At 39.7% G+C, this 14,627-nt stretch overlaps 2 protein-coding genes across 3 annotated transcripts in view; one reads left to right on the top strand and one right to left on the bottom strand.

Annotated features, from left to right (window-relative positions):
- Positions 1 to 1,109, top strand: part of spata1 (spermatogenesis associated 1) — a 7,726-nt gene extending 6,617 nt beyond the window's left edge. For both annotated transcript variants that reach the window (XM_028586817.1, XM_028586818.1), the window contains one exon: positions 479 to 1,109. In XM_028586817.1, coding sequence (XP_028442618.1) covers positions 479 to 628 — 150 coding nt within the window. In that variant the 3' untranslated portion in view covers positions 629 to 1,109. The remainder of the gene's footprint in view (positions 1 to 478) is intronic.
- Positions 921 to 14,627, bottom strand: ctbs (chitobiase, di-N-acetyl-). Its single transcript, XM_028586820.1, has 7 exons — positions 14,396 to 14,627; positions 12,254 to 12,392; positions 11,643 to 11,851; positions 11,360 to 11,531; positions 11,160 to 11,257; positions 9,960 to 10,121; positions 921 to 1,402 (listed from the first exon to the last, which is right to left on the bottom strand). The coding sequence occupies exons 1-7, from the start codon at positions 14,504 to 14,506 to the stop codon at positions 1,214 to 1,216; spliced, it is 1,080 nt and encodes a 359-aa protein (XP_028442621.1). The 5' UTR covers positions 14,507 to 14,627; the 3' UTR covers positions 921 to 1,213.

The following is a 14,627-nucleotide window of genomic DNA, read 5'->3' as shown; positions in this document are numbered from 1 at the left end:
ATCATGTTGCGTCGCTGTCCTGCAAGAACCACGTATCATGAGCTCAGAAAAATAGCCCTGTGTTCAGCTTTGTGATGATGCATTTTGTAGCTGATCCAAGAGGGTTTATTTATCTTATGAAGTAGGACAATTTAAAGGAACACTTCATCCTTCAATTTATTACAAACATTTAAAATCGGCAAATGTGGAGATATGTGGTTTTCACTGGACAGGAAAGGGGATGAAAAACTGTAATCTGAGAAGTAACTAAAGCCTTCAGACAAATGTAGTAAGGTAAAAAGGACAATATTTGCCTTTTTAAAATTTAGAATTAAAAAAAGCTTTTTACAATGGAAAGTGAAGTACAAGCACCTCAAATTTGTACTTAAGTACACTACTTGAGTAAATGTATTTGGATACATTCCAACACTGCCTAATAACTTGTTTACCATCTGGTGTATTATATTAACAAACCATATTATTCTTTCATGCTGTGTAGTTGAGAAAGCAGGCTGCCACAGAGCTGAGGGCCCTGAAGGCTGAGCTGGCCCAGAAGAAGAGCCAGTCCTCTCATCCTGGTCCCACATCCTCTCTGTGTTTTGGAAATACCATACGGGACAGACTGCAAGTTCAAAGCACCTCCATCTAATTAAGTACATGTAGAAATGAATAAAACCTTTGCTGGGACAGCAGTTGATGTTGATTTGTTTGATTGTATGCATCTGTATTTATAAGTCTTACTATTTTAGTACCCACATTTTGTATTTTTGTGCGGTTGCTTTTCCCGCATTTTATTATAACTTTATTTTTGATGTGATCTGATATGGTTGCAATGTTGATGACTGTTGACCTTTTTGAATATCTCAGGTGGTTAAGCTAGTTAGGAATAATGCAAAAATATAATGTTTAACTGGTTATGTATAACTTCAATAATTTACAGATTTATCAGAAAAGGTTTTATTTATGAAAAGCATAAAAGTGCAAAGATCTCAGTAAGTTTAAAATTGGTCAATCACAAGATGTCTTGGTTGTCTTTTTCAGTTTGCACAGAGGAATGTCTGAGATGTAACTACATTCAACAGCAATAAAAAAACACAATAAACTCTGAAGTGCAAGTATGCATCCCTGAACAGAGGGAAGCCACAGCCCATTATTGCTACAAAGGGATATATTGACTTAGCAACAAACAGGAGGGGTGATGTAAATTTCTGCAGCGGTGTCAAGTGTATCCCAGCTAGCATCCCAAGAGTGCATTCCACATCATTGCGGACTGCTGCCTGGCGACCGCTTCATCTCTGTAATCCAAGATGTTGCCATTCCACATGCCAATGCCCCTCAAACCTTTAGATTTCACCGACTCTGCCTTGGGACAAATACTCTGTGGGTCATCATACCAAACCTGATGAATCTGTCCTTTCTGGTCCTGAGGAAAAACAGGAATACTGAAGTTAAATGTAATACCTTTTGAGACCATACATTTTAAAGACCTCATTGCAACTTCAAGTTCAACAAAGCACAAGAGAATGAATAAAGCAATGAAAGGGCTTTTTATGAAGAGTAATATACAGTACATAACCACTAGAAACACTATTGAGAGATGTGTGGTGTGCCTTTTATGCGTGTCTTTTTGGATTTATGTGTAGAGTTCAGAGAATATAAGGTATGCTTTCAAAAGTGTGTAAACAATTGAGAAAAACTGTAAAACAAAGTCAAAGTATAGCATGTTGTAAAATAATCATTAACAAGTCATAGTATGTCAAAAAAAAACAAGAAAAAAGTCATAGTATAGCATGCCATAAAAAAGTCATCGTATCGTATGTCATAAAAAAAGTCATGAAAAAGTCATCGTATAGTATGTCATAAAGTCATAGAATGTTAAAAAAAAGTAAAAATACAGTATGTCATGAAAAAAATCAAAGTATAGTATGTCACAAAGAAGTCATGAAAAAGTCATAGTATAGTATGTCATAAAAAAGTATGGTATAGTATGTCATGAAAAAAGTCAAAGTATAGTATGTCATAAAAATTTCAAAAAAAGTCATAGTACAATATGTTGAAAATATCAACTAAAAAAAAGACATAGTATAGGAAAGCAGCACGGTAGCCCAATGGTTAGCACTGTTGACTCACAGCAAGAAGGTACAGGGTATGAATCCACATAGTATAGTCTGTCACAAAAATGTCATAGTATAGTATATTGAAAAAAAGTCATAGTATAGTACATCGAATATTTTGAAAATACATGTCATAGTATGTAAGTAAGTAAGTAAGTAAACTTTATTTATATAGCACCTTTCACAGACAAAAGGAGTCACAAAGTGCTTTACAGTAAAACAAAAACAGAGCAAAGACAACACAGCTATATGGCTAAAAATGCTTGTCTAAAAAGATGAGTCTTCAGGTGTTTTTTAAAGGTTTCCACAGAATCCAACGCTCTCAAGGCTAAAGGGAGAGAGTTCCAGAGCCCTGGGGCCACCACCGAAAATGCACGATCACCTCTTGTTTTAAAACGTGTTCTAGGAACAATTAGGAGCTCCTGGCTTGAAGACCTCAAAGAGCGACCAGGAGTGTGTGCGTGCAGTAGATCCTGGATGTACGAGGGCGCTTGGCCATGTAAGGCTCTATAGGTAATAGTTAAAATTTTAAAATTCACTCTAAAACCAATCGGTAGCCAGTGAAGAGCCTTGAGCACAGGAGTAATGTGAGACCTCCTGCTGGTCTTAGATAAAAGTCTTGCTGCTGCATTCTGTACGACTTGCAGTGAGCCCAAGGATGATTTGTTTAAGCAGGTGTTGGGTGGAACACACACAGCGGCCAGAGGCAGGTTTTCTCCAGGGCACCCGGACCGGAGCACAGGGGGCGTTTGGGAAGACAGAGCGGAGACATGACGGCCTGGAGTCATAGTCAAAGACCCCCAGCTTCCGGAGCTTTTTTAGCTGAACTTGTCTCCCTGCCCTTTTTCCTCGCTTCCTCTGTCGTTTATGAGAGGGTCGACGGCCCTCTCCATGCCGCATACAAACAGCCGATGCAGATGGACAGACAAACGGGGCTATAAACTCACCCGTAACACTCCAGGTGCATCCACCACTGCACTCCCCCATAGAGGATCGGATCAGCAGTGTTTGGCGATCGTACACCCACGCCGTTGACACAACATTTGTTGACAAACTCAGTAGCAATATAGCACAGGAAACAAACAAAACGAGACGGGACGAGCAACCAGCAGCAGCGGCGAAGCCAAACACAGGCGCCATGCCGGAAGGTGCATGCAAATTTGAAAAAAAGTCATTGTATAGTATGTCGAATACAATTCATAGTATAGGAAAGCAGCACAGTGGCCCAATGGTTAGCCCTGTTGCCTCACAGCAATAAGGTACAGGGTTTAAATCCACGAAGTATAGTATGTCACAAAAACATCATAGTATATTATGTCGGGAAAAAAAGTCATAGTATAGTACATTGAACATTTAAAAAAAAAGTCATAGTATAGGATGTCGACAAAAATATACAGTATATGAAAGCAGCACGGTTACCCAATGGTTAGCGCTGTTGACTCACAGCAAGAAGGTACAGGGTTTGAATCCACATAGTACAGTAGGTTGAAAATAAGTCATAGTATATCATGTCCAAAAAAAAAAAAAAAAAAAAAAAGTCATATGTATGTCCAAAAAGGTTATAGTATGTCGAAAATTTTGAACAGTGGGTACGGAAAGTATTCAGACCCCTTTACATTTTTCACTCTGTTTCATTGCAGCCATTTGCTAAAATCAAAAAAGTTCATTTTATTTCTCGTTAATGTACAGCACCCCATCTTGACAGAAAAAAAGAAAGAAATGTAGACATTTTTGCAAATTAAAAAAGAAAAACTGAAATATCACATGGTCATAAGTATTCAGACCCTTTGCTCAGTATTGAGTAGAAGTACCCTTTTGAGCTAGTACAGCCATGAGTCTTCTTAGGAATGATGCAACAAGTTTTTCACACCTGGATTTGGGGATCCTCGGCCATTCTTCCTTGCAGATCCTCTCCAGTACCGTCAGGTTGGATGGTGAACGCACTCTGGATGAGGTTTTCTTCCAGGATAGCTCTGTACTTGGCCACATTCTTCTTTCCTTCAATTGCAACCAGTCGTCCTGTCCCTGCAGCCAGGGCCCTGGGCGCCATAGTCCTGGATCCTCTGGCAAAAACTGGTCTACACTGCTCTGCCTACTTTCCAGTTCCTCAGCTCTCATTTCCACACTGTGCTCAGAGCAACACTTGTGCTCCCTGCTGTCTTCACTCCCATCCTCCTCAATCAGATGTTCTCTATCATCTTTCTCTATGAAGGATACATTTTAACCTCTTATCCTAATTGTAACCTAATATAATAAAACACACTAAGATGTTAGTGTTACTTAACACCTTTCAGTCAAAATGGCTAAACATGGTTTGCTTTAAATTTTGATATAAGCTCACCTTGTCTCAAATCCAAAGAGGATGATGAGGGGTCTGTTGCTCCCTGGTGGGACAGTTTCTGAAACTGAGGGCCATGCGTTATGTTAACATCTACTGAATCTGACATAACTATAATGTTGACATGATATGTATCTACCAATGAGCTACCAAGCTACCTACGACACTGATTAGCCTATTATTGCTAATTATAGACATTATAGCCTATTCATGTTGGGATTGTATTGGGCAGGAGATGAGCAGTGCCTGGTTTTCTCCCGACATACCGCTTAGAATTAACGCCAAAAAGTTCAATCTTGGTTTCATCAGACCAGAGAATCTTATTTCTCATAGTCTGAGAGTCCTTCATGTGTTTTTTGGCAAATTCTATGCGGGCTTTCATATGTCTTGCACTGAGGAGAGGCTTCCGTCGGGCCACTCTGCCATAAAGCCCCGACTGGTGGAGGGCTGCAGTGATAGTTGACTTTGTGGAACTTTCTCCCATCTCCCTACTGCATCTCTGGAGCTCAGCCACAGTGATCTTTGGGTTCTTCTTTACCTCTCTCACCAAGGCTCTTCTCCCACGATTGCTCAGTTTGGCTGAACGGCCAGGTCTAAGAAGAGTTCTGGGTCTGAATACTTATGACCATGTGATATTTCAGTTTTTCTGAAATTTAAAAAGGGGTCTGAATACTTCCGAAGGGCCCGAAGGGCTGCAGCCTCTGCCGTGAAAGAGGCAAAGCAGCGGGTGTGGGAGAAGTTTGGAGAAGACATGGAGAAGGACTTTCGGTCGGCACCAAAGTGCTTCTGGAAAACTGTTCGCCACCTCAGGAGGGGGAAGCGGGGAACCATCCAAGCTGTGTACAGTAAGGATGGGACACTGTTGACCTCAACTGAGGAGGTAATAGGGCGGTGGAAGGAGCACTTTGAGGAACTCCTGAATCCGACTAATACGCCCTCTATGTTAGAGGCAGAGCTGGAGGATAACGGGGGATTGTCGTCGATTTCCCAGGCGGAAGTCACTGATGTAGTCAAACAACTACACAGTGGCAAAGCCCGGGGATTGATGAGATCCGTCCAGAAATGCTCAAGGCTCTGGGTGTGGAGGGGCTGTCCTGGTTGACACGCCTCTTCAACATTGCGTGGAAGTCTGGGACGGTGCCAAAGGAGTGGCAGACTGGGGTGGTGGTTCCCTTTTTAAAAGGGGGACCAGAGGGTGTGTGCCAATTATAGGGGTATCACACTTCTCAGCCTCCCTGGTAAAGTCTACTCCAAGGTGCTGGAAAGGAGGGTTCGGCCAATAGTCGAACCTCGGGTTGAGGAGGAACAATGCGGATTCCGTCCTGGTCGTGGAACAACGGACCAGCTCTTCACTCTCGCAAGGATCCTGGAGGAAGCCTGGGAGTATGCCCAACCGGTCTACATGTGTTTTGTGGATTTGGAGAAGGCGTATGACCGGGTCCCCCGGGAGATACTGTGGGAGGTGCTGCGGGAGTATGGGGTGAGGGGGTCTCTACTCAGGGCCATCCAATCTCTGTATGACCAAAGGGAGAGCTGTGTCCGGGTTCTCGGTAGTAAGTCGGACTCGTTTCAGGTGAGGGTTGGGTCCCGCCAGGGCTGCGCTTTGTCACCAATCCTGTTTGTAATATTTATGGACAGGATATCGAGGCGTAGTCGGGGTGGGGAGGGGTTGCAGTTTGGTGGGCTGGGGATCTCATCGCTGCTCTTTGCAGATGATGTGGTCCTGATGGCATCATCGGCCTGCGACCTTCAGCACTCACTGGATCGGTTCCCAACCGAGTGTGAAGCGGTTGGGATGAGGATCAGCACCTCTAAATCGGAGGCCATGGTTCTCAGCAGAAAACCGATGGAATGCCTTCTCCAGGTAGGGAATGAGTCCTTACCCCAAGTGAAGGAGTTCAAGTACCTTGGGGTTTTGTTCGCGAGTGAGGGGACAATGGAGCGGGAGATTGGTCGGAGAATCGGCGCAGCGGGTGCGGTATTGCATTCAATCTATCGCACCGTTGTGACGAAAAGAGAGCTGAGCCAGAAGGCAAAGCTCTCGATCTACCGGTCAGTTTTCGTTCCTACCCTCACCTATGGTCATGAAGGCTGGGTCATGACCGAAAGAACGAGATCCAGGGTACAAGCGGCGAAATGGGTTTCCTCAGGAGGGTGGCTGGCGTCTCCCTTAGAGATAGGGTGAGAAGCTCAGTCATCCGTGAGGAGCTCGGAGTAGAGCCGCTGCTCCTTTGTGTCGAAAGGAGCCAGTTGAGGTGGTTCGGGCATCTGGTAAGGATGCCCCCTGGGCGCCTCCCTAGGGAGGTGTTCCAGGCACGTCCAGCTGGGAGGAGGCCTCGGGGAAGACCCAGGACTAGGTGGAGGGATTATATCTCCAACCTGGCCTGGGAACGCCTCGGGATCCCCCAGTCGGAGCTGGTTAATGTTGCTCGGGAAAGGGAAGTTTGGGGTCCCCTGCTGGAGCTGCTCCCCCCGCGACCCGACACCGGATAAGCGGACGAAGATGGATGGATGGATGGACGGATGAATACTTCCGTACCCACTGTATGTCGAAAAAAAGTCATATATACAGTATGTCCAAAAAAGTTATAGTATGTTGAAAAACAGTCATAGTATAGTATGTAAAAGAAAAAAAAATCATAGTATGTTGAAAATAAGTCATAGTACTGTATGTCGAGAATTTTGAATAACAGTCATAGTATAGTATGTCGAAAAAAATACATAGTATAGAAAAGCAGCACGGTGGCCCAATGCTTAGCACTGTTGACTCACAGCAAGAAGGTACAGGGTTTGAATCCACATAGTAGAGTATGTCACAAAAATGTTGTAGTATATAGCATGTTGAAAAAAAACATAGTATAGGATGTCAAAAATTTTGAAAAAAAGTCACAATATAGTAGGTCAATAAAGGTTACAAAAAAGTCATAGTATAGGATGTCATTAACAGTCATGAAAGAAAATTGAGTTTAAGACTAAAATACTTTTTGAACTAAATTGATTTTAATACTTTTAATAGATAGACAATAAAATGGGAACTGATGACACAGTTCACATCTTGGTGTAAAAAAAAAAAAAAAAAAAAGTCATAGTATAGGAAAACAGCACGATGGCCCAATGGTTAGCACTGTTGCCTCACAGCAAGAAGGTACAGGGTTTGAATCCACAAAGTATAGTAGGTCACAAAATAGTCATAGTATAGAATTTTTTTTTTTTTTAAAAGTCCAAAATAATTCATAGTATAGGAAAGCAGCACGGTGGCCCAATGGTTTGCCCTGTTAACTCACAGCAAGAAAGTACAGGGTTCAAATCCACATAGTATGTCACAAAAAACTTCATAGTATAGTATGTCAAAAAAAAGTGATAGTATATTATGTCGAACAAAAGTCATAGTATAGTACATCGAATATTTTGAAAAAAAAGTCAAGTATAGTATGTCGAAATTTTTGAAAAAAAAAGTAATTTTATAGTATGTCGGAAAAAATTCATAGTATAGGAAAGCAGCACGGTGGCCTAGTGGTTAGCCCTGTTGACTCACAGCAAGAAAGTACAGGGTTCAAATCAACAAAGTATAGTAGGTTGAAAAAAAAGTCATAGTATAGTATGTTGAAAAAAGTCATAGTATAGCATGTCGAAAAAAAGTCATAGGATGTCAAAAATTTTGAAAAAAAGTCACAATATAGTAGGTCAATAAAGGTTACAAAAAAGTCATAGTATAGTATGTTGAAAATTTTGAAAAAAAAAAAAAAAAAAAAAGTCATAGTATAGGTAAACAGCACGATGGCCCAACGGTTAGCACTGTTGCCTCACAGCAAGAAGGTACAGGGTTTGAATCCACAAAGTATAGTATGTCACAAAATAGTCATAGTATAGAATTTTTTTTTTTTTAAAAGTCCAAAATAATTCATAGTATAGGAAAGCAGCACGGTGGCCCAATGGTTATCCCTGTTGACTCACAGCAAAAAAGTACAGGGTTCGAATCCACATAGTATGTCACAAAAAACATAGTATAGGATGTCGACAAAAATACACAGTATACGAAAGCAGCATGGTGACCCGATGGTTAACGCTGTTGACTCACAGCAAGAAGGTACAGGGTTCAAATCCACAAAGTATAGTAGACTAAAAAGTCATAGTATAGCATGTCGGAAAAAAATGTCACAGTATAGTATGTTGAAAAAAGTCAAAGTATAGTATGTAGAAAAAAAAAAGTCATAGTATGTCGAACATTTAGAAAAAAAAAGTCATAGTATAGGAAAACAACACAATGGTTAGCACTATTGCCTCACAGCAAGAAGGTACAGGGTTTGTCGAAATCTTTTTTTAAAAAGTCCAAAAACATTCATAGTATAGGAAAGCAGCACGGTGTCACAAAAAACGTCATAGTATAGTATGTTGAAAATAAGGGATAGTATATTATGTCGAACAAAAGTCATAGTATAGTACATTGAATATTTTGAAAAAAAAAGTCAAGTATAGTATGTCGAAAATTTGGAAAAAAAAAGTAATTGTATAGTATGTTGAAAAAAGTCATAGTATAGTATGTCGACAAATTTGAAAAAAAGTAATTGTATAGTATGTCGGAAAGAATTCATAGTATAGGAAAGCAGCACGTGGCCTAGTGGTTAGCCCTGTTGCCTCACAGCAAGAAGGTACAGGGTTCAAATCAATAAAGTATAGTATGTCACAAAAACATCATAGTATAGGATGTCGAAAAAAAGTCATAGTATAGGATGTTGACAAAAATACACAGTATATGAAAGCAGCACGGTGACCCAATGGTTAGCGCTGTTGACTCACAGCAAGAAGGTACAGGTAGTATAGTATGTAATAAAATACTATGAAAAAGTCAAAGTATATTATGTCATGAAAAAGTCATAGTATAGTATTTAATAAAAAAACTATGAAAAAGTCATATTATAGTATGTCATAAAAAGTAATGAAAAAGTCATAATATAGTATGTCACTAAAAAGTAATGAAAAAGTCATGGTATAGTAGGTCACAAAAAGTCATAGTATATCAAAAAAGTCATAGTATAGTATTTCATAAAAAGTCATAGTATAGTCATGAAAGAAAAATGGCGTTTAAGACTTAAATAATTTTTCAGCTAAATTGATTGATCAACTTTTAATACTTTTTAATAGATAGACAATAAAATGGGAACTGATGACACAGTTCACATCTTGGTGTAATGTGAGAAGACTTCAAAAGCCAACAAGAAGGCATTCAGCAGGAATGTTGTATGGCTGTTTCGAAGGGGTGATTTGTTTTGTTTGGGAACTGACACTGTGGTAGCTTGGGTGGATGCCGGGACTCTGGATAAACTTTGCCTGAAATGCTTGCCTGATTTAATCAAGTCTTAATTTATCAGGACTATAAGATGTGAAGTCAGTCAAGCTCAAACTTGGCAAAAGACAAATAATCCATGAAATTGGTGCCCGCTTTGCTAACAAATAAAACATCTAATCCAAACACAGTTAGCAAATTAAAGCAGAATCAAGACTTAAACAATATAATAAAGATAACATACCTTGTAATTGAAGTAAGGAGCTTGCTGCTTGTCGTCCCAGAGCCTGCCGGACAATGAGCTGTTGACCTGCTTCATGATCCACTTGTAGGTTTTCTGTGTTCCAGCTGCATCACTGCAGGGGGCTCCACGGAAAGGAACTTCAATTATAAAACATACTCCCTCCTGTAATGGGAAAAGATTTTAAGGGATATCTGTGTTTACATTTCAGACTTAACAACTTACGATATACTGCCACAATTGTAATGTGTAAATAAATTATAGCAGTAGCATGTTTGCCTTTTCCCCCTGACATTTCCCGGGATGTTAAAAAAAAACAAAAAAAAACTTAAGATCATGAATCACGGGGAAAAGACTGTATACAGCTTTTGTATCATACTGTATTTCATACACAAAGGCAATTTAAAGTGCTTTACATTATGTATTAAACCATAAGGCTTGTGTTATTTTGTTTCCTTATTGACAATAAATCCCATAAATGTACCAACACACTGCCTTAGTCTGTCTCTCAATACTTTCTGACTTCCCTACCCTGTCTCTAACTCTCAGCCATTTGTTTCTAAAGGCATTGACTAGGAACTATACATTACAAAAACAGTGGTAAATAATGCATCATCTGGGACTATTTTGAGCTGTGGATTAATACACAGTTATTGCTCCAGCGGGTTGTTACAGCAGCAGTATGGTAAATGTGGGATTGACTCAAAATAAACATTCATGGTAATGAAAGAACATTTCACCCAGTGCAACATTGAAGTTTGGCTACACAGGCAATTCTTATTATTAGAATCAATTCATTGTTAGTTTCAGTCTTTTTATGGTATTTGTTGACAATAAGGACAAGACAAGACTCTACAGCTATGTATGCTAAGGGGGAACTGTGGGGCTGCACAGACATGCTGTCAACTAAATGCTAACTACAATCAATCAAATCTTTGACCAAAACGTGGCGCTAGATAAAAAGTTAAAAGGATCACCATACTTGTTAATATCATGAAAAATGAAAGTCTGTGCCAAATCTCACTGCAATCCATCTAATAGTTAAGATATTTCACCTAAAACCACAAGTGTCAACCGGCTTGTAGCCCTAAAGGAAAAGTCAGTTTGATTCATTCTCTATGGACCATGGCTAAAAAATATAGATTGCCAGACACTCAACAACCAACATTTGGACTGTATATCTTTTAAATCAATATATCTTACCTGGGAAAAGTTGAGACATGGGTAGTCATAGCCGTACCATGGCACTCCCATCACTAGCTTCTTTGGATCGATCTTCAGACTCAAAAACTGGGCATAACCTTAAGAGAAAGGTAACAGGCATTTCATATAGTGGTGATGAGTAGTTCTGCATTGACAAGCTGATTTATTCTCATTCATTACTAAACAACTGGACAACAAACCATTCAGTGTTTGAGAGAGTGGGGCATTTGCCATTGCAATACAGTCCCCCATGATCTGGCTCTGTTCATCATAGGACATCACAAACAACAGGTCGCAGGATTCAGCGATGGTAGCGTAATCATAGCAGCGCTTGTCAATACAATTTGGTGACCAGGCAACGTCAAATGAGACCTTGAGAACGGGATAACATAAATATAACACTGAGACCAGGCAGGTTAGGGAAGGCTAATAGGACTTCATTAATTTATTTTCTTGAGAACCTTGTCAAAACATTGTGTTTACCTGGGAACCTGGGATCTCCCTGTGGAAGGTCTCAGTGGTCTCTTTGACCAGGTCTGTCAAAGCATAATACTCTGGCGAGCCTTCGTCTACTGCTTGTTCAATGTCTATGTTGATCCCATCCATAAATTGACTCTTGGCCAAGTTGACCTTCTCTCTTATCCACGCCGTCCTGTTATGTTGATTCACAATGTAGGAGAGGTGAACGTCACCTTTTCCCACCAACATGCAAAAAAGGGAGATGGACATAATTTAGAGGACAATGGGTCAATGAACTGTTGACAGCAGGAGCACACGCACACACACACACACACACACACACACACACACACACACACACACACACACACACACACACACACACACACACACACACACACACACACACACACACACACACACACACACACACACACACACACACACACACACACACACACACACACACACACACACACACACACACACACACACACACACACACACACGTTTATTTGCATATAGAGCGGGGAAGTCCGACCACAAGTGGTCACTTAGGATGCATTTGGAGACACATTCTACAGACAGGTGGGCCTACAAATCATTTAATTCCATAGTGAAGAAAGTTATCCTACCTTTAAGTACAACTCGTGCTCCTTTTGAGTGAGCGTAACACATGAGCTCAGCATCATATTTTCCAAACGTTGCCACTGTCGTCACCATGCTCCAGTTGTAAGACTTCCATGTCTTTCCACCCACATCAAACACAAACAACTAAAAACACAGGGACCACACAGACATATGACTGTAAGGGTAACCGCTCCTATTCATACTCTGTTAATGTCCCACAATTATTTTTCATCAATTTGTTAATTTATTAATACATCCCCCAAAAAGGAAATATGTAAGAGACAATAACAATAACTTACATCCTGAAAAGTGTTAGAAATAAAGCAGGACTGAAGAGAGTGACTATAGTTAGCCATTATTTTCATGATCAGCTCATTTATTGATTTTTTTTTTAATGAGTCAAAGATGTAAAATGTCCATGACAAGTTACCAGAGGATACCCAAACTGATTTATTAATGCTATAGTCTGACAAGGCCTGACAGTAAAAATGCAAGGGATGCTTGGTACTTGACAGTGGGCTAAAATAATTAGTTCATGGTTGAAAATGGCCATTTTCAATAAATATGATTAATTCTCTGGTGACTGACCATTCATCTTTTTTACTGATGGCATATGAAATGAATATGAAACAGAAAGACTGATTTTACAACTAGCCTAATCACATCCCTTTCACCAGAGTTAGGTCAGTATTGTTCTAATCAATTCATCATTGACACCCTGTGCCATTATTCTTTGGTTACTACAGACACACTTTCAGCTGACCCAGCATTTGGAAACGGTTCCATAGTGAAAAAAAAAAAACATGATCAAAATACTATACAATACAATTTACTTTTTTGTTAGAGTAGCAGCATAAAGAAGATGTCCCTGATACCCTGTGAAGAAAATTGAGTGCTTAATGTTTCACTTTATATATGTGAAAAATAATGTACCACGTACATTTTACAAAACAAACAACAACACCACATAATTCCTGAAAAAGGATTTTGTTGCTTCAAAGCTCCATGTAAGAGTAAGTAAGAGTAAGCCATACCAGTGAGTGACAGTGTTTGTCAAATCAAATTGTCTCCTGTGAGAGGGGTCTATTACAAGTATTGTCAAGTATAAAATATTAAAGATCAATGATTGTACAGCTACAAAAGAGGTCTTTAAATTACCACTATGATATGTGAGAATTAAGGCAACATGAGACTCAAGTCCAAGAGGCCAAATGTGCCCAAAAAAGGGAACCTTGTCAAATATCACATGACCATAAAAACAAACACAGACAAGGCTGCATGGATAAAAAGAGGAACAGCGTCACAATTTGAAAGTTACAGTAGAAACAACAGTAGAAACGTTCAGCAAATTTTACTTATTGCCAGCCCATACATACATACATACATACATACATACATACATACATACATACTATATATAATGTTAATGTATCTCCTTTTCCCATTAACTTTTAAAGTCCTCGGTCATGAAATGGGTGTGGATGTTTTATTTAGTCAGTTCCTATAACAAAAACTAGAGCTCACATTTTTAATTTTTCAATTAGTTTATGTAAGCCTAGACTGCGATGAATTCAAGGTCTTGGGGATTTTGTAGTCGAAGATGCCCGTTTAATGCATTGCTCACTATCCAAAGCATAGCATTTTATAGACTTCCATTGTAAGATCCAATTTTATAAGTCATGAACAATATGTAAGAGGTTTGTGATATAATTTGTAAAATAGCACCCTGCAGAAACTCCATTTACAGCTAAATGTTTTATTTATGTTTTCTTTTACTTTTTCAGTCTGCTCTGTAACTATTATAGGAGGTATGGATGCTAGAAATTGTTGGAAGTTTGCAAGTTTGAATTATGCTGTAAAAAAAAAAAAAAATGAATAGCCATATGCTACATCAAAGTAAAATACTTTAATACTACGTGACAGGGGAGTTTTAACGTGAATAGATTCACATTTTCAGTGCAATAATGACCCTGTTTTCCGTTAACAATGATAATCCCTAAGTGATTACCGGCAGCATTAAAGCGATGAACATGTTGAAATACTTATATCAGTAATATGCTGCAGGTGGAGGTTCAACAACAACACGTTGGGTGACTTATGTCGCTTTGTCGTCTTTTTAACAAGCTGACGTTTTTTACTAACGTTACCTCAAAGTCTCTCTCCTCGCGAATCTGTTGACATAGCTCCGGTCTCTCACACGGACACACTGTAGCCTGGCACACCAGGATCGATGACAAAAACAGATGAAACCAGAACATTTCTGAAGCAGGACGAAGTTTAAACGCAATGAAGTAGGACCAGTCAGACTTTGAGCAGTAAGCAAATCACGTTAGTCTAATTACTTCTGTACGGAGGCCCACAAGGTACAAACTTCATGCA

Source organism: Perca flavescens, chromosome 9, assembly GCF_004354835.1.
Source record: "Perca flavescens isolate YP-PL-M2 chromosome 9, PFLA_1.0, whole genome shotgun sequence".
Classification (NCBI taxonomy): Eukaryota; Metazoa; Chordata; class Actinopteri; order Perciformes; family Percidae; genus Perca; species Perca flavescens.
Note: the sequence above shows the minus strand (reverse complement) of the source record. Positions and strands in the feature narration are given on the sequence as shown.